This window comes from Tamandua tetradactyla, chromosome 10 (genome assembly GCF_023851605.1).
Source record: "Tamandua tetradactyla isolate mTamTet1 chromosome 10, mTamTet1.pri, whole genome shotgun sequence".
NCBI classification, from domain to species: domain Eukaryota; kingdom Metazoa; phylum Chordata; class Mammalia; order Pilosa; family Myrmecophagidae; genus Tamandua; species Tamandua tetradactyla.
Window position 1 is genome coordinate 20,681,338 of NC_135336.1, and position 19,158 is coordinate 20,700,495.

At 38.5% G+C, this 19,158-nt stretch overlaps 1 protein-coding gene across 9 annotated transcripts in view; it reads right to left on the reverse strand.

Annotated features, from left to right (window-relative positions):
* KALRN (kalirin RhoGEF kinase) overlaps positions 1-19,158 on the reverse strand; it is a 758,640-nt gene that overhangs the window by 327,722 nt on the left and 411,760 nt on the right. For 7 of the 9 annotated variants that reach the window (XM_077118100.1, XM_077118114.1, XM_077118102.1 and 4 more), the window contains exons 12-13: positions 17,019-17,227; positions 13,261-13,435 (exon numbers count right to left, since the gene is read on the reverse strand). In XM_077118100.1, coding sequence (XP_076974215.1) covers positions 13,261-13,435; positions 17,019-17,227 — 384 coding nt within the window. The remainder of the gene's footprint in view (positions 1-13,260; positions 13,436-17,018; positions 17,228-19,158) is intronic. The other 2 variants (XM_077118101.1, XM_077118105.1) reach the window with 1 other exon arrangement.

Sequence of the window (19,158 nt, forward strand, 5' to 3'; positions counted from 1 at the left end):
CAATATTATTATGCACCCACTTATACATGTCTTTAAAAGTGTTTCCCATGTGTTTTTATATCTGTAGCATCAGTAAAGAGACATCAGTAAATGTGGAAATGATAAATTGCAGTTTATGAATTACAGTGTATAAAGTTTTGCATACCCCATACCATCACAAACCAATGAGACAGGGAGGTTCACTTTATAGAAAAGGAAGCTGACTCTCACTCGACAGATGTAGTAATTTGTCCAAAGTTCACCTTGCTAATGAGGGGCACAGCTGCAGACATAGGGCAGTTCTACTGACTGCAAAACTTCCGTCCATCATTCCACAACTTTTGCTCTCAAAAAACGGTCATAATTAGATAAGCCCTTAGAAATGAAGTATCTACTCTATATCGTCTCAAGAAACAGAAACTGAGGGTTAGAGAAGTCCAGTAAATGGTTATACAGTCAGTTTTGAAGAGCCAATGGACATCATCAAACCCAGGGGTCCTGATTTGGGTGCCTGTTTTTTTTTTTTTGGCAGAACTCTCTATTACAAAACATCCTATTTTGCAGAACTCTCTATTATAAGGCTAATAACTGAAAATAGTGACTAAACAAAAGGGTAGACATATGTCATACCTCTAGAAATTGAAACATTATAATCTATTGAAAGGGAATGATCCCAGTGAACACTGAAGCATATAATGAACGGAAACACTGCCCTAAAATGAATTTGCAAATTGTTCACTGTTCTATACCTTAACTCATGACTTCCCTTGGTGTACTCTCAGTTCTCTGCAGAGACTGAGTCATATACTTCCTCTACAATTTCTGCAATAATTCATAGAATACAAACTCAGAAACACTTACTGAATTGGCTAGTAATCCCACTATGTGAATCAAAACGAAAACCTTTCTAAAGTGGTTTTCTGCTGTTATCTCATGCTGCTCCCACAACACTGTGAAAGCAATAGCATGGGTCCTGTCCTTCTCTTTTCACAGAAGATAGAAACCAAAGCCTCACCCCAGGTCGCACAGCTGTAGTGTAGCAGAGGTAGCCCAAGTGCAAATCCCAGAGCCTGCTTTAGGGATTTCCATTATGCCAGGTCTCATCCCAGCTGGCATGTGGCATAACCTTCCCAGCTCCCAAACACTGTTACTCCCGGAGCATCAGGGGACAAAGTGGGCTGGGAGACTGGCTCCAGGCAATTGGAAGATGGCATCCTTACATCCCATACACACTGGGATGGGAGAGGCAAGGAACCCCTCAAGAGGGGCACAGGATTCTTTTTTTAAATTTTTATTAACAATGAAAGTTTTCTTTAAGCAAAATATAAACAAATGAAAGTACAGTTACTTTTTTTGAAGCAGAGGTGGGAAAATATAGTAATACTGCCTTCATTACCCCAGGTTCCCACCTCACACTCCCATAGCCTCTTAGGTCAATTCACGGATCTACTGGGCTTAGTGAGAAAACCCAGTATCTACTTATTGTGGGAAATCACTGGGTGTTCTGAGAACTGGCAGGCTGGCAGGCAAATAGGTTCTTGTTGTAGCCCTGCCCTTGAAAAACACTAAATTCTCTAACTAGAGAAAGGAATTAACTTGAGGGTACTAAGAACAGTAATAACAATAATTTATCTTTATAGGACTAGGCCTTTAACTATATTTTTTCCTGCCTGAATTTCTGTTTTCCTCTCTCTCCTTTTATTTGTCATTTTTACTATTTTTAAGTGTACAATTTATTGGCATTAATTACTTTTACAATTGTTCTATCATCACTACCTCCCATTTCTAAAACTTTTTCATCACCCCAAATTGAAACTCAACCCATTAAGCAATCACTCTCCATTTCTGCCCCCCACAGCCCCTCATAACTCCTAATTTACTTTCTGTCTCTATGAATTTGCTTATTCTAGCAAAAATATTGAGTGGAAATATACAATATTTGTCATACTGTGTCAGGCTTATTCCATTTAGCAATAATCCTTTCTGTACTGTTTTAATTGAGGTATAATTTACATAGCAAAAATTCACAGATTTTAAGCATTCAGTTCCAAGTTTTGATAATTTTATACACTCCTGTAACCACCATCCAAAACAAAATTTAGAACCTTTCCATCACCCCAGGGAGTCCACTTATGCCTCTTTCCAGTCAATCCTTGCCCCCCACTCTCTTAGGCAACTACTTTCTGTTTTCCGTTACTACAGATTAAACTGTGCCAATTTTTGGATTTCATATAGATGAAATCTTAGGTATACACTCTCTTCCTTCTTTTGTTCTACATGCTGAATTTAAGATTCATCCACGTTCTTGCATGTATCAGTAATTGATTCCTAGTTTCTGCTGAACAATATTCCACTGTAGAGTTACACTATAATTTATTTATTCATTCTCCTGATGGTGAACTTTTGGGTTGTTCTAGCATTCGGCTACTATGAATAAGGCCACTGCCAAAATTACTGTGCAAGTCTTTCTGTGCCCATAGGTTTTCATTTCTCTTAAGTAATTACCTGGGAATGGAATTGCAGGGTCATAGAGTAAGTGTATATTTTAAGTTTATAATAAACTATTAGAGAGAGAGTTCTTCAAAGCAATTGTAGCATTGTACATTCCTAATAGCAATGTATGAAAGTTCCAGTTGCTCTACATCCTCATCATCATTTGGTATTGTCAGTCTATTTAATTTTGGCTGTGCTAGTGGGTGTGAAGTGATATCTCATTAGGCTTTTAAGTTTTATTTCCTTGATGACTAATGATGAGCACATTTTCATATGTTTATTGGCCATGTGTATACCTACTTTTGCACTGTGTTTTTTCAAGTCTTTTGTCCATTTTTTTAAAAAACTGGGCTGTCTTTTTATTGATAATTTGTAGGAGTTCTTGATACATTGGAGATACCAGTCCTTTATTAGATAAACTGAAAATAGCCAAAAGCACAATTTTTAGTCTAATCCCTCGCCTACAACCTAAGAGAAATTAGAATAAAATGAAGCCAATAGACATCAAAGGAAGAATCTGCCTTTTCTCTCTATTCTATTTTTGTTTTGTTTTCATGAAACAGAGTCTGTGAAGTCCCATGGGTCTGTTTTTTTCAAGAGAATCCAGAGGGTCCCAAGGCCAGGAACTGACGAAGTATAAAGCCGGTTCCTGCTACAAGGGTGCAGGGTGAGAGAGCTGAGGTGCGTCAGTTGGGATGGTGGGGCTCAGAGATCAGGTACCTTGGGAATTTGAATCAAAATTGGGTGTGAAATATGTTCAAGATTCCACTGTGCTTCTATATTCTTTTATTTCCCCTTTCCTAGCCTTTTCTACTCTCCCCACCTGGCACTGTTATGCTGAAGAGCCCAAGTCTATTATGAAACTTTAAATAGATAGTTATGCCTGAAGAATGAGCAGCTCAAGGGGCTACTCAGCAGAACAGTCTATCTCCTAAGGCTGCCCTCCCCCTGGGTCTAAATGCTCTTTACTCTCTCTCTGATTTGCCCTTCCCATTTCTTTAAGCCCTGATGCCCAGAGCCTGCAATTAGTCTGATTTGCTTGTTTTTAAAGTTTACTGGGCATTTTCTGATTCCTCACAGGAGGTCTTTTGTTTAATGTCTCCCCTCCACCTTATTTCTGGGGTTGACATACAGCAGGTTTTCAGACCTGAAGTTTACCTCTTTGCTAATGAACAAACTAGGTTTCCAGCCTTATCTTATGCTCTTATAAGAACCAAGGCAGTTGATTTACTTGCTGACCCCATGAATTAGTTCTGTATAACCAAGCCTCCTTCTCCAGTCCCATAACCCTGAAATGATCTTGTCCCTCCTCTTGGTCTGTTCAAGTCCAAACCACCCTTTTGCACAAATAACTTCAGGACAACCCCCATACCCCCAGACCCAGATATTTTTCTCTGGCCTATCTCATAACATGGCATGGGTTAGGTTATTAATACAGAGACAAGATTGTAAAAAGAAAAACCTTTTATAACCACTTCAAATCTATATAATTCAGCAGGATTAATTTTAAAAGGGGGAATTTTAGATTGTATATATGTTACTAGAATAAAAAAATAAAAGAAAAATGAACCACAGAAGTATACAAAACAATGAACCCTAATGCCAACTATAGATGAACAGTTAATAATGTAATTATAATAATACTGTTTTATCAACTGTAACAAAGTTACCATACTATGCAAAGTATTAATAAAAGGGAAAACTGCATGTGTGAGGGAGGTAAACAGAAACTCTGTATTTTCTGCATGAGTTTTCTATACACTCACAACTTCTATAATAAACAATAAATTGGAAGAAAAGAAAAACTTTGGCTAGGGTATTAATTTGGTGACTTGACTCCATTTGGGAAAGAAATCTGAGCAGAATATGCTGAGGGTAGAAACCAGGGCTGGAACCAAATCAATGGTGGAACACAAGGTACCCACGGGCATTCAGCCTTCAATCAACCAACTTTGCTTTTCCCTTCACTCAGTTAGCTCCATTTCAGCTCCCGGCCTGCTCAGTTCTCCTCTTGGCTCCAGTGATCTCTATTTCATTTATTCTTCAGGGTTAACTGGAGTATTGGGATATGATGACCTCTTTGAGAGATATACTGGCAATACTTCCATTCTAACAAATGTCTACTCTAGAGAACTCATGAGGGAAATCTGAGATGCAGTTAAAAGGAAATTTAGAAAAAGTAAGAGGCAGTAGGAAATGAAAAGGCTTCTTCTCATTTCAAAAAGAAGCCCAAGACCTCATTGCAAGATGAGATTCCCTCAATCCAGCATTCTGCTGCCAAAATCTGACCAATGGAACTTGATTGAGCAGACACCTTGGGTTTTGTCATCAGAGAATCCTCTCTATTGATTCTTCTCATTTTCTGAGCCTTGCCCAGTATTTAAGTGGAGAGAAATACTTTTCTCCACCCTCCATATGTTTTATTCTGTATTTGCCTGAACAAAGTCACCTGCTCCCTTTCTTCCTGCTTGTATTGAACTTCCTATGGTAAATTCCCATAAACCTAACTCTTTATTATCACTTGCAAAGTTGGAAATCTCATGGGTAGCCCTTTTCTTTAGATCATTTTTAGAGGCTGATGGCAATGATGGTGATGATAACCATGAGAAAGATGATGATATGGTTGAAGATGATAATTTATCTTAAATTGTGAATTTATCAGAGAATAAATAATGTATTAAGCACTGAATGACTCTCTTGTATTTAATCTCACGACAACCTTAGAAGGAAATGAAGGCAGAGAGAAGTCAGACAATTTTCTCCATGTTCTCTGAGCTAGTGAGCGGCAGAACTGAGCATTGAACTCCAAAGTCTAATGCTCTTAACTATGGTGTTATGTCAGTAAGGCTGGTCCCAGAATTGATTTGGGGGCTAGCCTTGTCTTTATTTTCATTTCAGAGAAGTGCCCATTTTATCTTTCCCCATGTTTTCATCTTCATCTTCTTCAAAAAGAATAATATCTCAGTTTTCTTCACTTCATATGAAACTTTTAAATTAATTGTGTGTTCTCTGAGCAGAGCAGTAATTTAAATGTATGTTTATGGTCTCACATAAATGTCATACATAATTTACCTTTGCAAGAAAATATACTGCCTTACCCCAGCTAGGGTACTTTTTACTTAAGAGTTTCCTAATTCTATTTTTTTCTTTTGTTTTTTTTTTTGCAATTGACTCTGCCAGATTGCTTAGTATAAAAGTAGTATTAACCTATTTAAACTTCTCTGGTTCACCAGGGGCCTTTCTCTTAAAAAGGAACACATCTGCAATCCCATATTGGGGTATGAACAGATGGACTAAAGCTGCAGCACAGAGCAGCAACTTGTCCTCTTAGGGGTTCTCTTACTCTATGGCAAGGAAGAAAAAATCCCTTTAGTTCCTACAACAGCTGCCCTGAATGAACACTCAGGGATCTCCTATTAGAACTCAGTGATAAATTAAGGGAGAAATCATAGGCAAGGGGAAGATAGGATATTTACTGCTTAAAATCTAGAAGCAAACACATGTAAGAAATGAACATGTATAGCAAATGGTAATAATACTAGTAACAATACCAACTACAATGTACTGGACGCTTATTAAGTGTTGGGAGCTCTGTTAAGAATGTTATATTTATTAATTCATTAAATCCTCAAAATAACCCTATGGGCTAAGAACTATTATTATTATTATTATTTCCATTTCTCAGATGAGGAAACTGCAGCTTCAAGAGGCCTTTAAGTAACTTGCCTAAGGTCATGCAATTAGTAAAGCTGGTGAAACAGGTTTCCAACCCAGGAAGCCTAACTCAAAATACTACACAATCATTGCACTATACTGCCTCTCAGCAAATGGTGCTTATATATATTAGTTAACAATACATATGTTGCATATATTAAGGTCCAATCCCATTCCAGCTAACAGTGGGAAGGAAAGGTCCAGGCATTTCATTGTGATGGGATGCTACTGTAATGCATGGGCTGCCAATTGCAAACAAGACATCTTTCTGTTTAATAATGTCATCATTTCTATTAAAATAAGAAAAATGAAAGCCAAATATTCTCCAATGACCTAAAAGTGCTAGATGATAAGAAAGACATGTTACATCTAAAGGAACACTCCTTGTTGGAAGAGCTATTCTATTTATAAAAGATTTGTGTATTGACATAGGCTACCACTGTAAAAATAAAATAGGTGGTCATAGTTATTTACTCTGTTTGCTCAGTTGCTTTCTGTTAAGCAATTTATAAGATGATGAGATAATTGAATTCTAACATAGATTATTTTTAAGGTATAAAAGCATTTCCCTTTGCTTTAGAAGTATATAAATCTGAAGTGTTAGAATATTTAAGTAGATATATTGAGACCTATGGGGGATCACACTAGAATTTTCCAGAAAATCAAAGTGAATTGGAATTGAAGAAATCCATTTGGTTGTTCTGAATTTTGTGCAACATAATGTAAGAACAATTACAGCAAAATGCTGTAATTGATGACTTCCAACATTCCATTACCTAATTTCTGATCCACCTGGATAATTTGATAATTTTTACTGCCAATTTCATATTATTTTCTTCACTAGTATCACGATTAAAACTGAGGTGTTTGAAATAATCATGACTTCATTGATTAACAGAGTTGGAGGTGACCTTGAATGGTTATTTTGTCCAAATAGTTGCCTCTTAATCAATCTGAGACTTGCAAGAATATAATCTGTTTTCAAAAGATCTCCCCTTTGCTGAAAGCTCCAACAACACATATTGCTTACTCATTCTAGTACCTAACAATGCTTGAGTGTCTGGAATGGTTATTCCTTCTGTGTAAACTAAATACTTTATGCCACAGCTTACATTGCTTCCTTCTACTTCATCCTTACCAAAAGCTCTCAAACAGACTTCATTTCCTCTCTTAATATAATTACTATGTCAATGTAGTTGAGGCATGTTACAAATATGGAAAACAGAAAGGCTTTTGCAGAGTCTGAATTGTGTCTCTGGAAGAAAAGGTTAGGAAACTGGACTGGATGATGCCTTAGATGTTCCACAGCCAACACAGCGACAGTATGGGCTAATGGTCTGTGTCACCTTGAGAAGCTCCAGTGAAGGACTTTGCCTGACCTGGCCAACATTTCAGTCACAGTGTTGACAGCAATAACAAATTTAAATTTAAATTTATTAAGTTTAGCTGAAGAACTAGACCAAAGAAAGAACACAAATGTTGAGAAAGAAAAATAAAAAAAAGTTCAGGTTGAAATTTTAAGTTTAATATTTAAGGTTTTTTTTAAAGAAGTGTATTAGAAGCATTTACCTTGAAAAACAATCAGGGGCTTTTAAGAGACCACAGGCCAAACCAAGACAGTTTTTGAAGCCACTGAAAAGGCTAATACTACATATTGTACAATTCTATTTTTATGAAATATTCTCCCTAGAGAAAGAAAGTAGACTTGTGGCTGTGAGGGGCAGGGGGTAGGGGGGCAGGGGGAGTGACTACTTAACGGATACAGAGCTTCCGTTTGGGTAACTAGACAGTGGTGACGTTTGCATAACAGTGTGAATGGACTCAATGCCAATGAATTGCAAACTTTAAAACTGCTTAAGTGGTAAGTTTTACGTGATACATACTTTACCACAATAATAATAATTTAAAAAGGCCAATATTTCTTGGGGCTGCACTAGTGTCCTGATGTAGAGAAGAACGGGTCATGGGAAATGGCAATCCCTACTGAATGCTGTGCTACTCATGTCACATCCAGATTATACATTTAGGCAGGCCATGGCTAAATTCAAGTCCCCTCAGCAGAGTGCAGCCAGGAGAGTTAGGTATCTGGAAACCGTGTCTTATCCAGAAAGAGGTGAATAAATTGAGGATATGAACCACAGAGAAGAACTGATTAGAAGAAATCATCACGGAATTTTGAGAGTCAGAGGGGACTACAGAAATAATTTATACAATCTTACCACTTTTCAGATAAGGAAAAGGCAGCCTATTATAACCATCTTCAAATATTTTTAAGGCTGGCCCCCAATAAAAGAGGGTGTGGATTTGTTCTTTTGTTCCAGAGAACAGAACGAGGCCCAAACTGTAGAAGGGTGGAGATTTTGGTTCAATTCAGTTTTGAAATCCTGAGCTCCCTCCTTTCATCCGTTCCCCAACCCTGACATCTGGACTCTGAATATACTTCGATTTAGGCTGGAGGGTATCCTCCAGGGATGTCAAATACTTGTCATCAACTTTTACCTATCTTCCAGGAATAAACTCTTTGGGAAATCTTCCATGGCCTGATTATGGTCTCACTGTACCAGAAGCGTCTCTATCATACAATTATCACATTGTATGATAATTCTCTGTTTCTCCCCAGCTAATCTGTACCCTATGGACAGGGACGGTTTGTACACTCAAAGCCTAATAGAAGTTTCTGGTACATAATAGGTGCTCATTAAATGTTTATTGAGTTAAATTTCTATACAGGATGAAAGACTGAACTGAATGACCTCTTCCAAATATAAGGGCTAAGAGCTTCTCCATAATTCTAGTTATAGAGTTGAGATCACTGATAAGTTATAATTACCCTTCTCTTCTCTAGGCTGAATTTTCTTCCTTGAAGGCCATTTCTTTCTAGTCTCAGCCTGGCCTCAACATATCTTAATATGAACCCCATAGATTTTTAGTTGGATATTCCATTCCTTACTCAGGTTAATTACTTGGACATTTATTCAAGTTAGTTTTCAGGTACACAGAGCAAACTTTAATTGTGATCTCACGGGCCATATGTTTCTGAAAGTCCCTTGTTTAGACTATCTTTCTTGGTGTCACTTCGAGTACTTTCCAACAAGGGTATGCCCATCTAAGGGTATGCCCAAAATGATCCACTGATAATAGAAAGAAAAACTCTCTCTACATAAATAAGCATATGTGTGTTACATGCACGCACATTTTACAAACCTATAAGAAAGGTATTAAGTTTCACAAGGCTGACACTAGTAGATACGCTTCTGTGCCTCACTCTGACCACACTGCTGACAGCTTTATGCTGTGGTGGAGAGGCCTGAGGGAAGTGGGGAGCACCACTGTTCAGAGAGGTGACTGTGGTCCATTTATTCAACTGCTTCCAGCATGTCTGAAATCATTGCTCTTTTCATGTGTCCAGTTAAACGGATTAATCTATTATCTAGTTTTAACTAAACTAACCTTCACAAAAAGACACATGGCTTAACAAGATTTCTGCAAAGAAAATGCAGTTTGAAGACAATGCTATGAAGAAAGCATAACTGGACACTTCTGCTCTGAGCTCTTTGACAGTCATGCTATGGGGATAAACAATGACAATCTAATCAGATCTGTCAGTAAAATCAGTCAAAAAATAATTGGCAATGATCAAGAAAAGTATTTTAAATCTGGAACCACAACCTCTAACAAAAAGGCTAAACCTCACCCTCAGGGCATATTGCGTTTACATTAGTCAATGATAGTAGAATTTATAGATAATGTATAAACAAACAAATATGCATAGATAGGGGTTGTAAGTTCAAAAATTTAATTGATAGGGTGCACAATCAAAACAGTTTGAACACCAGTGGTCTAGTTTTGCTTCTAAAAATGTTTTTAAAATTTCTTTCTAATTACTCTGATTAATTATAGACAACTTGGAAATGCAAGAAAGCATTACAAAAAGAAAGAAAAAAAACCACCCATATTGTTACCACCACTGTAATAATGCAAATAAACATTATTAGCATTTAGTGAAGTTTTTTTTTCTCTCTCTCTCATAACCAGTTGATATGTCATTCATAAAGTGAGGCTGAACCTAAAGGAAAAGAACATCATATTCTACTTTGGGCCACTTTGTCTGGTCTTTGCAGTCCAAGAAGGTATTTCTGGAATATAGCTGCAACCCTGGTTTTGAACATCTACCTATCTAGGAAATTTGGGATAATTTTCACTCTTTGGGGCGGTGCCCTATGGTCTCATTTCAGGTTTTACCAATATAAATGAGTAAAAAGAGACTGATGTAATAACTAATACCTCTTATGCTATTCTAATTTTTAAGTTAATTAGCTCACCTCAGCCATCAGTGATATGGTTAAGGTGTCATGTTTAGATTCCCCAAATCTTAGGGTAGCAGACCTGCTCTGTCTTTCATAATTCCCCAGAATTTGCAGGATGTCCATCAAATACCTTCCTTTAGGAAAGGACACCACAGCCATAGGTCCTACAATCATAGCCCCTGCCCTGGCATGTGTCAGCTCTGACATGTTTCTCATTTTAGAAACCATCCTCAGTTTTAATACTCTAAATCTTTTCTAGAGGTTTGCTTTTTCATCTACACAGTTAAACACTGCTGGTATTTGAAATAATCTCAACCTCTGACAATCTGACTTGCAGCAGAGCTTTTCCATGAAGTTGGCAGGACTTCAATTTCTATAAAAGACTAAATACAACATTTTTCCCAAGTTTGGGCCCTGCCCCCCCCCCCCAAAATGGAAAACAAGAACTCATCTGAAACTTGGTTGTCACTGCCTAAACCAAATAATGCACAATCAAATCAGTATTCTTATCTTCTTTGTTTTATTAGCCCCTCACACTATTTCTCCACTTTTACTTGACTGCATATGGAGTTGTCCGAGTTGCTGTGCATTGCTTGGGTTGCGGGAGCGGGGAGAGGGGGGGAATGGGACAAGTTGGTGTTACACATACAAAAGCTGAAGAATGCAAATATTATAATTTCAATATGAAGTTCCTCCATTGCTACATTTAAATAAGATGCAACTTAAAATATTTGAAAAAAATATTTTGTAAAAGACATTTTCTGCAAATGCTTTGGATTGTTTTTCAGGAACGAAAATGGATTTGCCCAGAATCCCAGAAGATGAGTTCACCCTAGTATTGCCTCCAGCTGATGGCAGGGGTGCAATTCAAGGCAAAGTGAAGCTAAACCAGCAATCCTGACCTCAAAACCATGGCTACTTGGGTGTACAGGTGGTTCAGTGGTAGAATGCTTGCCTTCCATGTGGGAGATCCAGGTTTGATTCCTGGACCACGTACCCAAAAGAAAAAAAAAAAAACAGAAAAAACCCACGGCTACTTAATCAAACATCTAAACCCTCAGATTGCTTCTTCTCTTTAAGCATTTTTGATGTGGACCTGGAATGATGGAAGAGTAAGTAAAGAATACAGCAGCAAACAAAACCCACTAACATAATTTCCCCTATGGATATATTCAGTCCCAATAGGAGAACTGGAGCTAAGGGATGTCTGGGGGTTTCCTGAGGCTGGACCACTGTAATCAAATGTAATCTCTATTTATTTTTGTAAGTCTTATTCCAAATTACTAAGGAATATTAACTAATGCCCTTTCTTTTCCTCTCTTTATTACCTTCATCATCTTTATAAAGTTCACCATATTAGTTTTTTGCTATGTGCCGATATCTCTCCTTTCACATTGGCATTTTAACTGTTCTTTCAATATATGTTTTAATACCACTTTCCACCTGAAATCCTTTTGAGTGTAGAGTCAAAGAATATTATAAATAAATAGCACAGATAAACTCACCTAAACTTATGGGAATCCTTAGGAAAAATAATTGAGATCTAGATTTGAAGACCTGCCTTTTTCTTTGTTTCAGAAATTGCCCAGAAGCACCTTTTAGAACCTGAAATATTATTAAGTAAGAAATTATAAAGGCTCCCAGGGGAGGCAGGGGTAGATGTGTGTTTATAAGGGAATGATCTGAAGAGAATAAGTGATAGGAAGATAGCTACCAATTTAGAATTGCTCTTCTTTTACATTTTGGATTTTCAATGTAATCCCATTTGGTCCTGGAATTGAAGAAAAAGACAACCGGGGCCAGGGCAGTTCTTTGCTCCTGAGTCTTCCAAAAGAATTGGGATACTGGAACTTTAAAAAAATTTTAGAAATAATTTTATTGCCAAACCAGTTCTATGCAAGTTTCCACAGATACCGTTAGGAGGATCAGTCCTCAGAAACCCAGAGGCACCAACTCTAGGGAGACGGTCAGAGAGCAAGACAAAGTTAACAAGAAATAGTGGGTAGAGAATTGCTTTTTCCTCCTGCCACACCAGCCGGGAACACAGAAAAGTCACTGCCTTTAATTTCACTCTCTGCTATCCCTGAAAAAGACAGTGTCTTAGGTATTGGGTTCTCTTCATACCCCACAAGCCCTACTGGCATAGTGTTAGTTACCAGTTCAAAATAATAATAAAATGTGGATACAATGTGGGGGCAGACATTACTAGTTGATATCACAATGGGGACATAAATATATAGCACATCCAATTCTGACCAGTGAAAAATGAACAGGAATCTATGAGATGGACCAACAAATGGCCCTAGCACAGGCTTAATTTCTTAACAGACAGAAAGAAAACCTAGGAAACAAGTCTTCCTTCCTTCAGCTACCAACTTCTGGCTCTGTGTGATTTCATGTAAGCCCTGATCTAATTGTAACACCTACCTACCTGCAAATACATAGAATTCAATGATTCTATCTCAGTCATCAAACAGCCAACTCTACGGTCCTTCAAGAACCAAAGTATCAAGTAAGAGTCTAATGAACAGCAACAAAAAACTTCTCAATGAGGTAATCCCTTGACAGAAGGCAAAAGAGAGGGTACTGCCTGGAAAGAGGGATGGGAAGGAATATAACATAGTGGAACACGAATTTGTTGATTTCTAAAAATGCATCCTCAAGGCTACTGCTCTCTAATCCCCTAAACTACTGCCCCACCCCTGGAAACAGGCCACTCCTCAGGCCTCCCCAGCATCCCACCCGACCCTTCCACCTCTATCTCTACCTCAATGGTATACTGTTCAAAGATGCGCAGCTGCAGGAAGATGTCCAGCTTGATCTTGCGCTCATGGAATAGCTCCTCCATCTGTACTTGGGCGTCGTCAAGCTGCTGCAGCACCGTTTCAATGTGGCTGATGGAGCTACTATGGGGCGTCTTGTTATTGGACACAGCTGAGTCCCTGTGGCAGAGTGGGGAGAAAAAAAGGCAGGGGGGCTTGCCACGTTAAAAGTAACAGAGGAGGAAGGAGACCTCCATCATCTGAGCAAGGTGGATGGGACAGTTAATCTATAGACATTTATCACACTCACAGTGGTAATCCTGGCACTATCTGCTCAGTAGGTGAAATTAATTTGCATGTATCCTCTTTTTAACAATACTGTATTTCCAACACTAGCTGCTTTCCTATTCCTCAGACAAAACTGCAAAAGGAATCAAATGAAATAATGTGCAGGAAAGGGCTCTAAAAAGCAGAAAATATTAGAGAAATGGAATGGTTCCACACATACATACAGTCTAATATGTATGCTTTTAGAACACACACATGTTATATCACAATACATAAGAGCTGACAAATTAAATGCACATTAAAAGCCCTTCCTAGTTTACCTCAAAGGATTGTTGTTAAAATGAGATGAGATCCCAGTGGATAAAAGTATTCACATACTTTACAATGCTATGCAAAAGTTATGGAAGATGTTAAGTTTTAAGCTATAGTTTCAAAGAACTGGATTGACAAACATGAATTAAGTCCCAGCTCTGACATACATGAGCTGGTGGCCTTAGGAAATCAGCCCTCTGATCCTCATCTGTAAAGTAGGCTTCATAATCCTTGCCCTTCTCATTTCACTATCTACTATAACATAAGACAGTGCATGTGAAAGTGCTGTATGTCCAGTAGCGTGCTTTAGGAACAACGATTAATTCTGAAAGGGTACAAGTGGAAGTGCTGAGTGTTCTGTCACATGGGACAAAGAGTAAAGACTAACCATGATGGGCTGGGACTGACAACCAACAAAGGATTTGAAGAGGAAAAGTTCTGATTTGGGGGTTTGAAGAAAAGGGTGAACTCAGCCAAGTGGATGGAAGGGGGCCACACTTTCTGGGCAGAAAGTCTATATAAAAGTAGTGGTGGATTTGGGACAGAAACTAGAATACAAGTTATCCAAGGCTGGGGTGGGGATAGGGAGTGGGAAGTTAATGCTTAATTGGTACAGAATTTATGTTTGGGATGATGGGAGAGTTTTGGTAATGGATTATGGTGATGGTAGCACAATATTGCGAATATAATTAACACCACTGCATTGTATATTTGAAAGTGATTAAAATGGAAAATTTTAGGTTATATGTGTATGTATATATATATATATATACACACACACACACATACATACCAGAACAACATTTTTTTTAAAGGTAGTGGTGACACATTGAAGAGGGGGACCAAGACTGGCCTGCTCAGATAAGTGAGGTGGTAGTAAGACCTACAAAGAGATAGTTATAATAGGAAGACTTTGAGATTAAGAAGTTTAGATTCTGTAGGGCCTTCTGTAAGGTAAAGTCCTAAAATGTGAAATAAATGGGCTCATTCATTATCTTGTGACATCTTGGCTTTTTATACAATTTGAGAAACTAGAGGGCAAGGGAAAATCTTCTCATCAGTGGAATTTCTGTAAGCTTTTCCATTTCACTCCCATCCACATCAGATCCTTTTAGCCTATTTGTTTCCAAAGCAATGATTTCTGAGCTTACACGACCTATCTCTGAGGAGTGCCTAAGGCTGGTGTGTCAAGCCCCTCTCCTATCATTCAGAGAGCTCCCCACTCCTGCCTTCTCATCCTGTCCTATTTGGGCATGAAGTAGGCATGGTCCCTACCCCACCTGGCTACCCATTGTATGGACACCCCCAATTGGGCATAAGGGCATAAGAGATGTACTCAACACTATGCTTTATGTGTTTTGGGGGGGATATGATTCATTCTTTCTGACTGCTCTTCTCACTCTCTCTCTAGCACACAGCTTCCAGAAGGGAAAGAGTGATATCTGACCATTCTGTAAAGCACCAATGTCAGTGTGACATTTACTAGGAATAGGGGAGATGATGCAGAAATTACTGTAAGCAGTTCCATGATGAGTGCCAGAAGAATCATGGAGATCTAGAGAAGATATGTTTCTTGTGTGTATGAATAATCCTGCCAATGTTCATCTTTTACTTTTTCTTTTTCTATAAATTGGCCTTGAAGTCAGGGAGAAGAGCCTATGCTGAAGTCAGGCTAACAGAGGGAAGAATAGGCCCCAGTGTTCTCAGCTACACACCTGTGGTCCTCTCCAGAATACATGGAACTTAAACTTGCTGAACAGGCAACACCCACACCATTGCCAAAACCAGCTTTGAGAAACTTAAGCCCCTTGGCCTTGTGTAATGTTGGCAGATGCTAAGAGCAAGTGACATCTACATAGGCCCAGCCCCACAGAAAGAAGCCAGCCAAGCTTGTGAAAAGCATTTGGAGAGATAACACAAGACTGTCACAAAATTCTTGAGCTGACAGTGCACCTACAGTGAATCCCCTTAATTACACAGATAAAGCAGCTGAGGCCCAGATTGGTGAAGTGACTGTCCACTATTTGGAGTTTTCTTTGGAAGCAAGTGACAGTGGAGTTTCCAAGGCGAGCAGACAGAGCTGTCATGTGTTGTATATTTATGAAGTTGAATTGGGGGAAGAAGGAAAAGAGTCTGTCTTGTTAGTATGCAGCAAGAGGATCCAGAACAACTCTTGTGTGTGTTTGGAATAGAAATTATTAATTTCCAACAACTCCTGTGTGTGTTTGGAATGGAAATTATTCATTTCTAAAACAAAACATGCGAGGGCCTCCTAAAGGTAATTTTTCATTGTTTATTTAATTGGGCAACTGGTATGGGGTAAAAGCCCTCATCAACTGAAGTAATTCCCTCAGTCCTCAGGGCTAGCCTGGGACTTGATGAGATTGTTTCTGTCCAGGGCTGGCAAAAGTCCCAGCACTCAGTGATTTGGGGAGAGGGAAAAGTCCCCGCAGGCAGACATCATTAGCACCATCAAATCCTATTTAGACAGCACCTGGGCACAGGGCTGGTTGCTGAGGGCTTGCTCAAGGGCTCATGACACTTTTATCTGAGGAGTCAGTGCCTTTGACAGGGACAGGAAATTATATATTGATGCTAACAGACAGGAGGCAATGGTATGGGTAATCCTAAGTGAATATAAGGTTTTAGATAAGATTTTCCTTCTTAATTATGTTTGCTTAGGTTGATACAAAAATTTTATTTTCTGGGCAGGACAATGGAAGTGTGAAAAGGCCACAAGTGAATACTGGGGCACTGAATGTGACAGCATGCACACACTCTCTACATCAGCAAAGGGTCACATTTTACAGTTGGGGCATGGGAGTTCAGAGTTCAGCCTAAGGTTAGATGCCAAATATTCTGTAATGGCCATTTCTCCACATGGCAAAATAAGCCATAATTCTTAATGTAGATATTATTTATTTATTGTTACACAACATATAGAATGATAAATAATTCTCTGAAACATTGGAACACTTCCATATATCATTTCATTTCAAACTCAAGTTAGGTATGGTGGCAGGTATTTTTACATCTTACAGATGGAGACACTGACACTCACACAAGACCATGAAGTTGGTGGTGGCAGAGTCGAGACTGGGACATGACTTATCTTTCTTCTAGCCCACGGCATTTCCCACTGGAAAGCACCGCCCATGCTGACCTGGCCTCGCTGGGCTCCCCCAGGGAGGGAGGCGCTGACCTGAGCTGCTGGATAAGGTCTTCGCCTTCTTTGATGACATTGAGCGTGGCATCCAGAGTGGCTGTCTGCTGCTGTTGGAACTGCTTGATCAGCTCCTGGACTGCGTCCACAGAGTCTGCACAGACATCCTCCAGCATCTCCTTCTGAAGGTCTTCCATCCATGTCCACAACTGTGGTGGAGAGAGCAGAGACTCCAGTCAGAGCAAATGAAGAGGTATAACTGGGGCAAGGGCAAAAAAAGCCTGACTGGGGTGAGCCAACCTACCTTCAACCAGTCAGTGCAAGTCAGACCTCCCTGTCTCATCAGCCCACCTATGAGTCAGGTTGTGTTTATATATTTATATTCATTACCCATCTTTGCTAAGTTTACTCCATTAGAGTTGGCATTCCTCAAGGACAGAAGCCACTCTTGACTTTATTTCCTGGTGGTTCAGTGAAACCCAAAGATGTGGTCTTAGAGCAGAGAGATGACTCATCTTTGAGAGACTGGGAAGAACAAGGAAAATATTGAAGACGGGTGAAGACAAATATTATTTAATTTTTCAAAAAGGAGGAAAGGGACGGCTCTGAATGCTGTCCTCGAGGAAGCTAGATGTTGCCTTCTAGAAATTTATCATGATTTTATAAATATGCAGAAAAGATTGTGGAGCTCTATAAGAACCAAATGACTTAGTAAGCACAATGTGGACTATGTTAAAATATTTTGTTCTTTTCAGGATTGCTAAATTGATTAAAAAGATGAATGCTAAAGATGTATCTTATCTTAATCTCAATAAAAGTATAAGACATTTCCCCCCAGGGTATTCAAGATGAAGAAATGTTGAGTGTAGCAGAAAAGCTAAGTATAGAGTTTTGAATATAATAATCACTGAAAATGTTGAGGGCTTGAATTGAATTTCTCATTTATTGATGAATTGAAAAATTAATTTATTGATAGCTGTTTCTCATACTGAAAATAGGTCTCCAGTGGCATTTCACTGGTCTCTACCATTGACTACTGGTATTGAGCATTTTCACAAATGATGAGGGAAAAATCAATCTGGTATTTGCTCTGAAACCAGGAGGTTTCACCTGGCTAGCAGAAATGATAAGCTCAGAACTCTACCAGGAAAAATGCCAGTAGAGAGAGAAAACTGATAGACTGGAAGTCAGAAGATGTGGATTTTGGGCTCTGTTCTTCCCATAACTTGTGGCACCTTTGGGCAAATCAGTCTACACTTCACGTGTAAAAAAGGTTGGGGAAAATATAATAAAATGGTTAGTTACCTTCTGTTTCTAACATTGTATAAGTCTTCCAAGTTAAAAACATGGATGAATAGCTACTTCAAGAAATACTTATTTCATCTGGCTGGTTCTCTATTGGTCAATAACGTTATGGCCTTTGCAATAAGGGATAAAGAAAAGAAACAATAAAAAGAGACAATTTTTTCAAGACTGAGGACAAGTTACACTCTGTTCTTTAGCTAGGAGATGCTCTAGATGTGGCAGGAGAGGTTGGGTTAACAAGAAGATTAATGACCTCTGGAGGTGGCAAATAAGGGTTGTAAAAAATATCCTTCCATGGACAGGTGAGTAATATTTCTGATTCTCAGCTTACTCAAATGAAAAATGAGAAGAATATGATTTCCATGTTTACTTCAAAGATTATGAGCATCAAATGATTTCTTATTAATAATCCATTATTAATAAGCCTATAACATTGTGTTGATCACTTCAGGGAATGCAAACTGTTATTATTCTATGTCCCTGTCATTTAGCAGTTTACAATCTGGTTGCAATGAATTCAGTTGTTTTTTTTTTAAATAAGTTTTTTACTGTAAAATCAAGAAACTAATTTTACAAACCATATAAGCAGAAATACATGTTCTCACAAGTATGAATGTACTTATGGGGTAAAAGAATATTTCAAATCAATATGAAACCAGGAAGTATGGGATGTCATATAGCTTAATGTCACTTCATACTTATGGCTGTAGTTTTGCCTAGACAAAAAACTAGTAGTTAAGTGTGCTAAAATCCTTGGGTGAGAAATACTAGATTTCTAATAAATTATTATACAGTGAGGCAATATAGGACAGTAGTTAAAAATTTCAAATCCCAT